We start from the raw sequence: 15,322 nt of genomic DNA, 5'->3' as shown, positions 1-15,322 counted from the left end.
CTGAGTCTGGAATGCTCTTATCCTCCCCAGTGGCCGGAGGAAAAACTAGGTGCCTAGCAGTTCAAGGGAGCCAGAGCTAGGGATATGAAGGATTCTTGGAAAAGAGAAGGAAGAGAGACTGAGTCTGGGGTTTTATTTTAAAGGTGTTGAGGAGAGCAGATTCCTGGAGACAGTGATACATTTAAAAAGACACAACTCATCGCCAATGGTCCCAGTTAGAGATTCATCTCCAGTAAAGAGATGAAAAGCTCTTACCCATCAAGGGGAAGGGATGAACCAACAAGACTTCACTCTGCTTCAGAAGGAGACAGTGTCCCCTTCTCCCTTCTACTCCCTGGGCAACGTCCAGGAATGAGCTGGTTCACAGCCTTGGGCTGAAAGGACCTGGATTGGGGTGGCATGGGGTGAAAAGCATAGGACTGTAGAAGCTGGCCTCTATCGGTCTGCGCTCCCTGAGGGCCTCTGCCTCAGTCAGTCTCTCCATCAGCCTGGCAGCCCAGTCCTGGCCTCTGACCCCTGCATTGACCGAGCAGCAGGGAAACAGTGGAGTAGGTCTGGATGAACTGATTTTAGCTCCTGTCGTCTTGAATTAATCAGTGGCAACAGCTGCAGGAAAAGTAATTTACATGCGGACAAAAATGCAAAACTTAGGTTTGGAGTTAGAAAGGGCCTCAAAAGCCATCGAGTCCAACCCTCTCATTTTATAAAAGGAGAAATTGAGATCTAGAGAGGTTAAGTCATGCAAAGCCAGAGACCTGACAGACTATTTAGTTGAATGCCCTCATTTTTGTATCATGGCCCCCATGATGAAGCCTATATCCCCCCCCTTCCCAGAATCATGTTTTTTAAATGCCCAAAATAAAATACAGAGGATTACAAAGGAAACCAATGACATTGAAATATAGGTCTCAAAATAGTGAAAAACCAAATCCAATGGTTAACTGAAATCTATCAACAGGCCCATTGGGGATTCAGAAACCAAGTTAAGAACCCTTAGTTTAGTTGGCTCTCCTCAAAGATCTCCCCTTGAGAAATTAGGAAGGTCAAGTGGACTCTGTTCCTCACATCTCCATGTCATTTTTAGAATGATGTTGGGATGGGGACAGGGGCTTACTGCAGGGGCGGGAGGCTCTTCAAAGTATCACATTTGGGATAGAGCTCTCCCAATGATAGTAGTTCAGAATCCCTAGCCCTCTCCACATCCCCTCTCATCCATCCCCTCTCAGCATTGGGCTGATGTATGGACACAAACCTGGTGTCTGCTCTTGGAGAACTAGTACTGATCTTATTAGATGACCTTCTAGTCTTTCCTATTAGAGTAGAATCTCCTTGAAAGTAGGGATTTTTTCATTCTTTGTACCTGTGTCCTCAGCGCTTAGCACAGTGTCTGGAACCTGTTATTGAGTTGTTCAACTGTGTCTGATTCTTCATGATGTCCTAGTATGCCACGAGTTTCTGACCTCTACTGTCTATCTGAGCCCATAACCTAGCACAAGTAAGTGCTAAAACAATGCTTGTTGACTTTTCCGATCATATCCATTATGGCCTCAGATGTGACTTCCAGCATTAAATCCCCAGTGTAAGGTCTGAGAGCTAAGAATTCCCAGCCCTTCTGTGTTCTGATAGAAACTATTATGTTTATTTAGAAATGGGACTAAATGTCTGACACAGAGCTGCGCTAATGGGCTAGAATGAAGCAAAGATGGGGAGCCAGGAAGAAGGAGGAACCTGGGAGGAGAGCACATGGGCGGGGAGCAGAAAAAAAATCAGGGTTTTAAAAAATTTAAATTGATAGGTTTTTAAGAAGTAAGACCCATCTTTTATTATAAGGGATGGCTCTCTAGGAGTGAGGAAAGGAAGCAAAGAAGCATTTATTAAGCACCTACTATGTGCCAGGCCCTGTACTAAACAATTTTACAAATATTATCTCATTTAATCTTCATGATAATCCTGGGAGGTGGGTCCTTTATTATTCCCATTTTATAGGTGAGGAAACAGGCAAACAGAGGTGAAGCTAGTAGATGTCCAAAGCTGGATTTGAATTCAGATCTTCCTTACTCTAGGTCCCGTGCTCTATCCATTAGGTGACTTAGCTGCCTCTAAAAGAAGGAAAAGGAAAAAGGGAAATCTAGATAATATAAAAATAAAAGATATCAATATATTTTTATTTTAAGAAAGGTAAAGACCTTTGGCAATCAAAATCTGGTCAACTGATAATTGTAGGTCAGTGACTAGAAGATAATATGTTTAGGAGGAAGCATAGAACTGGGAATTCTAGTCCTAGCTCTGCCATGGACCCACCTATGCGATCCTGAGCAATGGTCACCTGTCGGAGCCTTGGTTTCCCCATTGCTGAAATGGGGCTAATGTTGCCTGCTGCACAGAGTTGTTGTGAGTTAATGGATATAGTTTGAAAAAGATCAGGCATAGACCTTGGAAACTCCTCAGGATCTGTTTATTTCTATGGGTATTCCCTCTACCAATACAGATCACTGCCCATCCAAACTTTGCCCATCCAAACCTTGCCCATCTTGTGAGACTCTTGTTCCATGTTCTCCCATCGGTTTACTGTGGGACCCTTCCCCATCTGAACATACTAGGACCTTCTTTGCTTTCCCTTGGTATCACAAGGGTACCATGGGCATCCATCATTCTAACTTCACTTTTCCTGGGTGATCAGGCCATCTTCCTTTCCATCATACATTTCTCTGGTGCTGTCCTTCATGAGTCCTTTTTCATCTGTTGTAGCCTGTTCACATTCCTTCATCAATCAGTTGATTTACAAGCATTTATTAAGTACCTTCTGCATGCTAGCCATTGTACTTAGTGTAAGGGGGGGGCTAAAGAAAAATCAAAGACAGTGTCTACCCTAGAGAAGTTCACATTCTAATGAGGGAGACAACATGTAAGCACACAGGTTCATACAAGTCAACCAATCCACAAATGCTTTGTGCCAGGCACTAGGGATATAAACACAAAGAATGAAATAACCCTTCTCTGAAGGAGGTTGGGGGAGACAACTCTCACTAAGAACAAATATACTCAAAAGTAATATAAGGAGGTTGAGGCAGCTAGGGGATGCAGTGGATAGAGTGCTGGGTCTGGAGGCAGGAAGATTCAAATCCAGCTTCAAACACTTACTAGTTGTGTGACCCTGGACAAGTCACTTCACCCTGTTTGCCTCAGTTTCCTCATCTTAAAATGAGCTGGAGAAGGAAATGGCAAGCCACTCCAGTATTTTTACCCAGAAAACCGCAAATAGGGTTACGAAGACTCAGACATGACTGAAATGACTGTACAACAACACAAGAAAGTTAAATAGAAGATAGTTAAGAAGGGAGGCCCTGTCATTTGAAATGCATTCCAGGACTAAGGCATGCGCCACATTCATTGCAAAGAAACAGAGGTAGAAGATAGAGCGCTATGGTTGGTAGAAGGTTGGTATTGTCCTTCCTTTTCAAAGAGGACCAAAATGACATCACAAGGCATAGTGTGTCCAATTGATCAGACCGATATGAGTTTGAAGGCTTGGGTTGGGTGCAAATAGTCCATATGAACATTTGGAGTGGAGATGGCTCTAAATTTGCACATCTCATCTTTCTTTTGAATGGTAGAAGCTAGTCATAGAAAGAAAGGCTCAAGTATAAGGTGGGAGGACCAGGAAAGTCCTCCTGCAGAAGATTGATCTTGAACTGAGTCTTGAAGAAAGTCAGAATTTCTAAGAGGTGGAGGTAAGAAAGGGGAGAACATTCCAGGCACAGGGGATAGCCCATGTCAAGGCACTGAGAGGGAGAGTCTTCATGCATCGAGCATGTGCCTCTCCATTGCCGTCTGGGCAATAATCACTTTTAATTCTTGGGAAATCATGATGTTCTGTGACTCAGAGACAAAGCCAGATGGATAGAATATTAGCTTTAGAAAGATGGACCATTGTTTCATACCGTGAAGTTTCGGGTCAGGAAAAGAACTTTGCAGATGCCCAAAGGCAATCCATCTGGATACTGTTAGCATTTAGGAGCAGCCTGGGGGAGGTGCCTGGCTGACTGATGGGGAAAGGAAGCAAGCTTTCTGTCTGTCTTGGATCCAGGGATTGATGTAGCCTCCCCTACTTTTCACCCTGCCCCCTCCCAGTGGGGGACTCTCTCTTGAGTAATCAGGCCTTGCCTCAAGTCGACTAGTGAGAGTTTTCTCTAGTCAGTAGAAAAGCAACCTGGGCTCCCCTTGTCTGTGGGCAGAGCTCACCTTGTGCATAACCAAGATACCCTGCTCCCAAAAGCTCCAAGGAATGGGCCAGCTTTCTTCCCAGGGCTCCCCAGAGCAAATGTGTTTATGCCTTGGATGGCCAGTAAATCACTGGCCAGATGTTCATTCATGCCTAGTTTATTCATGTGCCTAGCCCAGTTCTCTTGGCTATAGATCAAGTGACACTCATGAGTAATTAGGAAAAATTAAATAACACCATAAGCTTAAAGAGAGATTTGGTTGTTGTTATTCAATTGTGTCTGACTTTTCATGACCCCATGTGGGGTTTTCTTGGCAGAGATACTGGAGTGATTTGACATTTCTTTCTCCAGGTCATTTTACAGATGAGAAAACTGAGGCAGATAGGGTGAAATGACTTGCCCAGGGTCACACAGTAAGTGTCCATAGCTGGATTTGAACTCTAGAAGATGAATCTTCCTGCCTGATGTTCTACAGCTCCACTTAGCTTCCTGTCATGAGAGAAAGACACACAGATTTAAAGTTAGAAGAGACTTTAGAGTTCATTTATTCAAGCCCCTCATTTTACAGACAAGGAAGCTGGAGCCCAGAGAATGGAAGTGACTTACCCAAGGTCACACAGTTGGGGAGTAGAAAATCTGGGATGTGAACCCAGGTCCTTGGACTAAAAAGCCAGCACTCTTTCTGCTGAAGTATGATGCCTCTGACCTATGGGCACTTGTAATTTTGATTCTAATGAATGAATCTTACCAATAAGTGGAGTAAGAAGGAAGCCTTATGTAACGAAAATAGCACCAGATTTGAAGTCAGAAGTCCTGGGTTCAAATTTCAACTCTTTGCATGGTCTTAGTTTCCATTTTGTCTCCCTCATAAGACTGGGAGCTCCTTGAGGACAGAGATTATCTTTTTACCTTTTTTAATATTCCTAGTGTCGAGCACAGTGCCTGGCACACAGTGAGCACTTAATAAACATCTGTTGACTGACTGACCCCTCTCTAAAATGAGGGATTGGAGCAGATCCCTCTAGCTAAGACCCCTTCATTCAGTCATCTTGCTCACAAAGCAAAAAATGGTTCTGAAACTAATCTGTCCTTTTAGCTGCAGAGAATCCCATGCCCAGGTTCTTTGCTGGAGGAGAGGAGAGCTGCACCACAGAGTCCATAACGGCCCTTTCTGGTAACATCCCAGGGATATCTTGGGGAGAGGAGCTTGGTTCTACCACTCACAACTCCTCTGTGACCGTGGTCAGATCATTGATATCATGTCAATATCATCAGTCATGTGAGCATCTGTGTCTTCATCTCTAAAATGAAAGCGATGGGACCAGATAATCTCTAAGGATTCCTGGAGCCCTAAATCCCATAATTCTAGAAGGAATACAGAAGTTTGTTTGGGGAGAGTTCACTGTGGGCTTGCACCACATATGTTACTTTTTCCCAAAGATCTCAAAGCACAGTCAGTTTTGTGACCTTATCTTGCATAAGGAGGATGGGGAAGTGGACCAAATTTATTAAGTACCTACTATGTGCCAGGAATATATAAAGTGTTTGATGAATATTATCTCATTTGATAGGGAAGTATATAGGGATTTGTCAACCCCCCCTTTTTTGCCGATGAGGGGCAGCAAGGTGAATTTTTAGATAGAGTGCTGGGCCTGGAGTCAGGAAGACTGGGGAGTTCAAAACTGGCCTTAGACACTTGTGACCCTAGGCTAGTCACTTAACTTTATGCTAAATGTAAAATGAGCTGGAGAAGAAAATGGCAAACTCCAATATCTTCACCAAGAAAATCCCAAATGGGATCACCAAGGTGACTGAAAAACTACTCATCTCAAATTTTTTAGTTGGGAAAATGGGTCCAAGAGCATTCAAAACACCACTGGGATCACACAGTGAGGTGGGGCTCTGATGGATCAAAGACTCAAATCCTAGTTTCTGAATGAATCTTCTTTATGGAACTCTGGGGATGGGAGAAGGGATCAAAGAACAAGCATAAATTAAGCAACTACCGTGTCTCAACCACCGTTTTAGGCAATGGTCAGTAAGTATTAACTAAACACCTCCTGTGTGCTGGGGCTAAGAGCTGGGTATACCAAGAAAAGTAAGAGAGTCCCTGCCCTTAAGGATCTCACGGTCTAATGGAGGAAACAAGGTCTGTGGACAGATAAGCTATGGACAGAATATTTTGTATAGGCATTGGAAATCTAAAGCAGAAACAAAACACTCCCAGTTCTCAAAAAACTTCCATTCTATTGTGGATTTATACACATAGAAGTAAAAACAAAATAAATCTAGAGTGCCTGGGAACCTCCAGAAGGGGAAATATAAAAAAACCCAAAACATTGTATGTGTATGTACATGTATGTATATTTGAAATGTACAAAAAATGTTGTCTATTTTTTTGTAATGAACAAAAAATATTTTATTTTTTGAAATATATAAAAAATACCGTCCCTATTTTTGGAAATGTGCAAAATATTTTGCGTATATATATTTAAATATATGCACAAAATATTTTGACAATTTTTGAAATAAATGAAAAATATGTCATCTGTTTTTGGAACATATGAAGAATATTTTGTCTACTTTTTGAAAGTATGAATTTTTTTCAAAGTGTACAAAATATTTTGTGTTTTTTTAATATATGAAAAATACTTGGACTATTTTTGAAATATATGAAAAATATGTTTGCTTTTGGAACATGGAAAATATTCTATTTTTTGAAAATGTGAAAAATCTATATTTTTTAAATGCACAAAAATATTTTGTGTATTTTTTAAATATATGAGATATGTTTTTGAGTATATGAAAACTATTTTGTCTACTTTCTGAAAGTATGAAAATATATATATTTTTGAAATGTACAAAATGTTTTGTATTTTTTTAAATATATCAAGCTATTTTGTCTAGTTTTGAAATATATAAAAATATTTTGAATATTTTTGGAATACAGGAAAACAGTTTTGTCTGTTTTTTTAAATATACAGGAAAAAAGTCCCCAAACCCCACCCACCCCACTTCAGAAAAGATGCCATTTTCTCATTTGCTCTGAGTGTCTCAGCCTCAGGGATCAGTAGAGTCCTAGTGAGAAAGGTGGGACCAGCTTGCATTTTGAAGGGAGCTGGGGTTTTAAGGGGTGGAAGAGAGGAGGGAGGGAGGGCCTCTGACCTGTGCAGACATGGAGGCGAGAGGTGGAGTTTTGTGGGTAGGAAACAGTATGCAGGTCATCTTGGCAAGATTGAAGATAATGTATAATAAAGCCTAGAGAGGTGGGTCAGAGCCAGAATGGGAAAGGTTTTAGAGGATGAACACAGGAGTTTGTATCTTTTTCCCCTAGAGGCAGTGGGAGCTACTGGAGTTTCTTGAACAGAACAGTGACCACCTCAGAACTGTACCTTGACGGTTCTGTGACCAGGCCACTGAAGGTTTGTCCCCTGTCGTCACACAGGTGGTGAGCTTCACCAGCCTCAAGTCAGACACCTCCTACACCTGGATGGCTCTGTGCATGCTCTGGTGCTCAGTGGTGCAGTCCCTCCTGCTGCCCCTCTTCCTGTGGGCCTGTGACCGCTATCGGGCTGACATCAAGGCCGTCTGGGAAAAGTGTGTGGCCCTCATGTCCAATGATGAGACCGATGAGGGTGAGCAGTGGGGCTCCAGGGAGCCTGGGAGATTGGGGTCAGCAGGGCGACCCAGGAGTCCTGCAGGGGGATCAGAGGTTGTTTTACAGATGGGGAAACTGAGACCCAGGGAGGGAAAGTGACTTAGATTCCTGTATCCAGGCTAGAAGGGACTGCAGAGGTCATTTTGTCCAACACTTACATATTACAGATGGGGAAACTGAGGCCCAGGGAGGAGAAAGGACTTGGAATCCTGCATCCAGGGCAAGAAAGGACCTCAGAAGCTATGTAGGCAGACTCCTACATTCACATGTGAGAAAACTGAGAGAGCTTGGGGAAATTAGGTGACTTGCCTAAAGTCACACAGATAGTAGATGTTGAGTGGGATTTGGAGTGGACTCCTTTGAGTCCAGCACCATGGCCTCTTCCATTAGATCTCCCTATTTCTAATAAATCACCTCCTGATAGTACCAGAATCCCTCCAGCCCAAGGACACTGAGCAGAAATGTCCCCCTCTGACAATTTCACCCCCACTAGAAGTCCACAAGCGGTGGGATGACCACTGGTTGGGAATACTGTAGAGAAGACTCTTGGGTAGTTACATGGTGGATGAAATAGCCATAGATTCTTTGTGTGCTGATGAACTTCAAACACCCTCCAGGCTTCCCTTGGATAACCAGAGGAAGCCTTTCATTGTCCAGGTTGTTTAGGTCTTCAGCCAATTTGATGAAGATATTCATTTGCACATCCCTCTGCCTCACCCCCCACTAGCTCCCTGTTACTGAGCTCAGCCAGGGAATGGGATTCTGGTTAATGAAATCTTCTGGTCAATGGAGGGTTACCATAGCGACCAGACGCAGCTCACCCATTCTAACCTAGATTCTCAGATCTACGCAAGGCTGGAAGAATGCCATCATAATCTAACCCCTTTCTGATGATTCAGAAGGTGCTTTTGAGCCCAAGTTAAACGAGCATTTGGCTCATGGAAAAAAGACATTAATTCAGCAAACCTTCCCTCAGCCAGGATTTAACAAGGCGGCACTGGAGAAGCAGAAACAAAAATGAAATATCCCTTACCCTCAAGGGGTTTACATGCTAATTGAGAGTTAATAGCAGCACAAATAAATAAATACAAATTGTGAACCAAAAAAATACAGAGTAAAAAGGGAGGGAGGTAGCAGGGGGAATCAGGAAAAGCCTTACATAGGAGCCCCCTTCTCAGAATCATGCACAAAATAAAATACAGGGGATTACAAAGGGAACCAATGATTTTGAAGTACAGGTTTCAAAATAGCAAAAACCCAAATTTAATGGTCCACTGAAATTGATCGCCTAACCTGAGCCTTATTGAGTACCTACTGTGTGCCCGACGCTGTCTTGGGGATATAAAGATAGAAAGTAGTAGTAGTAACTAGACTTTTTTAATGAGTCTTTAAGATTTGCAAGGTGCGTTACTTGTTATCTCATCTGACCCTCATAAAGCCCCTAGGAGGTAGGTGATATTATTATTCCCAATTTTCAAATGAGGGAAACACAGGTTAAGTGACTAGTTCAGGGTCACACAGCTAGTAGGTATCTGAGGCAGGATTTGAACTAGGGTATTCTTGACTCCAGGTTCCCCACTTAACCCACTACATCACCTAGCTGCCTAGGTGTAGCTTATGTTCTACTAGGCTCAGCCAGGGAGCTGCCTCACTTTACCTTTAATTCTCCTTAAACTAATTATTCTAAACTCCCAGGGGTTTTCCTTACCAGTCCTGGTAGTGATACCTGGGGTTCCTTTCTGGCTCTTGAATGTATGATTCCATGACACAATCCCAGCTCCCCAGCTACGTTCCCACGTCAATCCAGGACTTGTAATCTGTTCCTCTGCAGACTGAGGAGATCTCTTCAGTTCCTATGATTCCTATTGGTAAAAGGTCCTTCCTAGTTTGGGGAAGGGGGAGTGGCCAAGTATGACCTTCCAGAACCCCAGGGTCACCCTCCCTCTGTAAGGCCTTTGGCTTAGCTCTTAGCCTCTGCCCCTCATAGAGACCAGCCTGGATGGGGGACTCCACACGGACCTGATGTACGAGCGGCCCTTTGACTACAGCTACAGAGGTGACTTCCTTGCCCTGGACCACATTGCCAAGTATGACTTCTCTACCCTGGAGAGGGGGATCCCTCAGCTCTATCCCCTGCAGCCCATCCAGGAGGACAAGATGCAGTATCTTCAGGTAATAAGAGTGGGAGAAGGAAAGAAGGAAGGAAGGAAGGAGGGAAGGAAGGAAGGAAGGAAGGAAGGAAGGAAGGAAGGAAGGAAGGAAGGAAGGAAAAAAAGGAGGGAAGAAGGAAGGAAGGGAGGGGCCCACACTGCCCACTGAGGCCTAGACTACTGGAATTGCTGTCTCCCAGGGGTTATCTCTCCTCTCTGAAAACTATGTTCCTTCTTGAAAGTTATTTCCATACTCATTTCATTTTCCAAAGACAGATTACACTCCTTTCCTAGGAATTAGGAACAGATCCTGTATATTCTCTCAAGTCATACAGCACTAGAATCCTGGCCTCCATTTCCCAGTCCTAGCTAATTCTATTTCCCCTTAGATCAGGTAACTTAACTTGGGGGCCACGAATTTGGTTGCTTTAAAAAAAATGTATTTTGATAACTATTTCAGTGTAATAGGATTTCTTTGTAATCCTATGTAGTTTGTTTTATGCATTTAAAAACATGATTCCAAGAAGGAGTCATCCAAAGGCCACGCCGAATGCCAAAGGGGTTCCTGGTACAAGGGAATAATCATTTTATATAGCACCTGCTATGTGCCAAGTCTTTTTTCTTTTATATTATGCCATTTGATACTCATAGCCATCTTGTGAAGTAGGTTCTATTATTATCCCTATGTTACATTTGAGAAAACTGAGCCCCACAGTCACACAATTATTAAATGTCTGAGGCTGAATTTGAACTCAGGTCTTCCTGACTCCAAGCCCAGTGCTCTACCCGTTGCACCACTGACTGCCTATACAAAAAAAAAGGTTAAGAACTTCTATGATAGATAGATAGATAGATAGATAGATAGATAGATAGATAGATAGATAGATAGATGGATGGATGGATGGATGGATGGATGGATGGATGGATGGATGGATGGATGGATGGATGGATGGAATGGATGGATGGATGGATGGATGGATGGATGGATGGATGGATGGATGGATGGATTATAGATAGACATAGAAGAGGAAAATATCAATAAACATGGATGGATAGATTACATGGATGAATGTATGGATGAACTGGAGAGAGATAAATAGATTAGAGAGATATCACTAGATATGAGTAGATAGCCTGGATGGATAGATGGATAGATGGATGGACTGGAGAGAGACAGATGGATTAGAGAGATATCGATAGATATGGATGAATAGATTAGATTTATGGGTAGGTAGATTAAATATATTGAGAGTGGAACTCAAAAGTTTTAAAAACAATTGTTAAAAAGTATTTTTACATGCAACTGGGAAATAAGATATAGAGGCAGTGGGGTTTGGAAATCCGTCTTGCCCTACAGGAAAATAGAAGGGAAAGGGATAAGAGAAGGAAGGGAAGAATGATAGAAGGGAGCACAGATTGTGGGAAGGAGTCATCAGAATCTTCTCTGTCTTGGGGTGGGGGGAGGGGAGAGATGGGGAGAAAATTTGGAACTCAAAAATCTTGTGGAAATGAATGTTGAAAATTAAAATTAACCAAAAAAAGAAAGAAATCAGAAGAAAAAATATATCGAAATGGTTTACAAAGATATTGATAGACATGGTTGGATAGAGTAGATAGGTGGATGGATGGATAAATGAGATACATATGTAGAGATAGAGGGATTACAGAGGTATGGATACACATAGATGGATAGGTTGGATGGTTGAATGGATGGATGGATGGAGAGAGAGAGAGACAGAGACAGAGAGAGAACAGATAGGTAGATGGGAGAGAAGTATCCAGGGACCTATATCATCTCTCTTACCGTGCCCTATCTCTAGGTTCCTCCCACTAGGCGGTACTCCCATGATGAGACAGACATGTGGCCCACAGTCCCCTTGCCTGCTTATCTGCACCGTCCCTGGGGATCAAGTGAAGATATGACCACTCTGGCCCGCCTGGTGTTGCCCTCCCCGTCTGATCATCGTCGTGGTAGCTTGTTGGCCTTCTCAGAAGTCACCCCTTACCGAAAGCGTCGGAGGTCAGCAGAGAGTCTCCTGTCCCTGCGCCATTTCCCCCGAGATGAGGTCTGTGGCCAGGACCTGGCCTGTTTTAGCCGCGAGGAGGTGGTAAGCTTCATTGACGAGTCCCCTCTGGCCAGCCCTCTCCGGAGCCCAGTGCGCTCGGCCTCAGCCTCCGTGCTTCCTGACAGCTTCGGCTGCCCCTCTGCCCGCTTCACCCTGACGGACTTTGGGAAGGAGCCGCAGGCCTTGCGCCGGTTCTCTGGCCAGGGTCGAGGTTGCCTCTTGGCATTGCCAGGGCCCTTCCAGGCTAGGGACCTCCAGGCCCCAGGCTTCTTCCCTGTGGACAACAGACGTCACCAGGGCTCCATCCACATTGAGCTCTGCGAGGCCCCTGCGTGTGAAGAGCCCTCTCCTCTCCCAGGGGCCCACCAAACTGGCTTGGACGCAGACTCCCAAAGGTTTCGGATGAGCCTGAGTGCTTCCTGGGGGGACTCTGAGAGCTTGAGGCCAGTGGGGGGCAAAGGCAGCAACAGCAGCTTCCTGAGCTCTCCCTCTGAGTCCTCGGGGTACATCACCCTACATTCTGACTCCTTGGGCTCGGCCTCCTAGGGGATCGGGGAGGGGCAGTGTGTGTCTGGCCCCTCACTCCCAGGCTCCCTTCCTTTGGCCCAGGGGGAGACATGATAATGGGCTCTGGATCTCTCCTCTTCTGCTATTACACAGGCCTTGGCCTTGGAGTGATCGGAGCTGAGTAAAAACACCAAAGAATCGCTCTCTCTTCTCCTTCCCCCTCCCCACCAAGAAGCCCAGCTGGAGATGGAGGAACCACAGAACCCAGGAGGCCAGGAACCAAGGGCAGAAGGCAGGGCCTCTGCTGCATGCAGACTGAGCTCAGATCTGCAAGAGAGAAGAGGGGAAGGCTGAGTTGGCACCAAGTAGCCTGGCATTGCAACCGAGAATCCCACATGCGGTAGAAACAAGAGCATGAGGTTTTCTCTTCCTTCCTCCTTCCCTCTTCCTGTCCCTTTTTCTCACCCCCATCTCCCCTTCCTTTTCCCCTCCCTTCTTTCACTCTGCTCTATCCATTTTCCACTGTGACCCATAACTAACTGAAGATCTCCCCTTCTCCCTCAGCCCTTTATACTCACCCCTTGGGGCCGTGGAAGGAGAGAAAAGGTCCCCTTTGGGATCTCTAAAAGCACAGGGGCATGCAAAAGCCCAAACCTGTTTCCCTCCTCACATGCCTCAGGCCTGTTCTGCCTCAGTTTCCCCTTCTGGGATGGATAGGGGATACTAATTACTTAACTCTCAGGGCTGTGATGAGGACTCACGTCCTTTGTGTGTGCAGAATGGGGCAGTGGGGTAATAGTTGGGATGGTCAATCTAGGGAGAATGAAAATCTCCAGTCTTCATTCATCCCAGAGGGCTATGGGGAAGTGCACTGTCCAGATATCCAATATCTGTGTTCTCTACTGCCTCTCATGATCGCCAGCTGGGAGTGTGAAAGACAGTGGGTGTCCAGGGCATTGAGCAATACTTAGGCCAGGACCATGCCTTCCAGGACCATGCATTCCAGGGAGCCTTTCCCAGCAGTCCACAGCTCAGTCCTCCTCTCCCACGTTGACTTGGCTCAAAGGTCAGGGGACAGGCCTTCCTGCTCCAGACCACTGCAAGACTTCCTGGGTCTCAACCCCAAATCAGAGCAGAGATGCCCAAGCCCAGCAGCATCTCCAAGGGCAAGATGGGGCAGGAGGTGGGGAGTGGCATATGGAAGCTGGACCTGTACAAGACTGCCCTGAATCTTTCCTTCTCAAGCAATTAGAAAGACTCCTGAGCAGGGAGGAGTTTAGGGATTTTGGTTGCTGGGAGAGACCACACTTCTCAGGTCACTCTTTGCAGCCACAATACAGGGGGTAGGGTGGGTATAGGGTGGGGACACACACACACACATGCACACACACACACACACACACACACACACACACACACACACACTCACACTTTGTAAATAGCTATCCGACTATGGCTGATTTTCTTAGAGCTGGAGGAACCTCTCCAGAAAATGCTGCTGTGCCTTTAAGGACTGAACACATGTTGGTCAGTCAGCAACCTCCTTTGGGGTAAGTGACTGCTTCCTGCTTCCCTTCAGCCCATGGTGAGGGGAAAGATACGGCTTTAAGCAATTATTTAAAATTTGTAATACTGTCTATTTTTCCACACACATTTATAGCATCAAAACAGTCACGTGGCAATACTTGGAGGCTAATGCGGTCGGGGCACAAAATCCCATCTCCTTGAACCCAGTTTTTACACAGTTTTAAAAAAAACAAATCTCATCCAATGAGCATTTATTTATTAAGCACCTGCTATGAGCTGGGTGCCATATTGGGCCCCTGGTGATACAAAAACAGGAAAAGAAATCTTTCCTCCCTTCAAGGATCTTAAACATTCAACTGGAGGCATTTACATCTTATTGAAATCAGACATTAAAACTCCGGCAGAAATACCCATCGGTGGGTGGGGAGAGGCCAAGGCCTTGGCCAGCTAGGGGCTGCTGTCGCATTTGGGGTTCCAGGTTCGGACCCCCCTCCTTTGCACAATGACCGTGATGTTCACTCTAGTGTTTATGGGGCTCATACTACTTCTTCAAAGTGTGCTGTGTGTATGTATTTTGCAGTTGTAAAGAGTCTGTGGCATCCACGTTGTCTGATGCACCCCAAATGTCTTTCTACTGGTTTGTCTATCCAAAGTGATTTATTTGTCTTTGCCTACCCTAAAGTGGGGAGCACTGGGGACCTGTTTATAATTTTCTTTCTTTTTGAGGGAGGGGACATCTTGCCAATTCTCTTCTGTACAGGACTGAATAAAACTCACTCCGAATGGTTTGCATTTGGCTCTATAGGCCTGGCTTCATGCTCCCCTAACTACCCCAGTTGTCCTGAAGTGGAGAAATCATCTTGCATGAAACATATTGGGAAATGCCCATTGAATTAATAATAATAGACCATTTAAAATTTACAGAGTATGTTGTTTTATAGCAGTCTTCTGGGTATGTATTCTTCCCATTTTACAGATAAAGAAACTGGGACTTAGAAAGATTAAGTAATTTGCCTAGGGTCACATCAGTAGTAAGTGTCACATGTCCTCTTTGACTATACCACAGTGACCTCAAAGCATATCTAAGGTCCAGAAAATATATGGTTTTCTGGGAACCAATTGATTGATCCCAGTTAGCTGGGGACAAATTGATGCAAGCTGATTGGTTCCCCTTATAACCAGAGCCAGTTC

The 15,322-nt window shown here is 44.6% G+C and overlaps 1 protein-coding gene across 2 annotated transcripts in view; it reads left to right on the top strand.

Moving 5' to 3' along the window:
- GPR153 (G protein-coupled receptor 153) overlaps positions 1-14,923 on the top strand; it is a 28,120-nt gene extending 13,197 nt beyond the window's left edge. For both annotated transcript variants that reach the window (XM_072608700.1, XM_072608701.1), the window contains 3 exons: positions 7,669-7,858; positions 9,869-10,053; positions 11,852-14,923. In XM_072608700.1, the coding sequence (XP_072464801.1) occupies positions 7,669-7,858; positions 9,869-10,053; positions 11,852-12,643 (1,167 nt within the window). In that variant the 3' untranslated portion in view covers positions 12,644-14,923. The remainder of the gene's footprint in view (positions 1-7,668; positions 7,859-9,868; positions 10,054-11,851) is intronic.
- Positions 14,924-15,322: the final 399 nt, after the last annotated feature.

The sequence above is a fragment of the Notamacropus eugenii genome, chromosome 5 (assembly GCF_028372415.1).
Source record: "Notamacropus eugenii isolate mMacEug1 chromosome 5, mMacEug1.pri_v2, whole genome shotgun sequence".
NCBI lineage: Eukaryota > Metazoa > Chordata > Mammalia > Diprotodontia > Macropodidae > Notamacropus > Notamacropus eugenii.
Note: the sequence above shows the minus strand (reverse complement) of the source record. Positions and strands in the feature narration are given on the sequence as shown.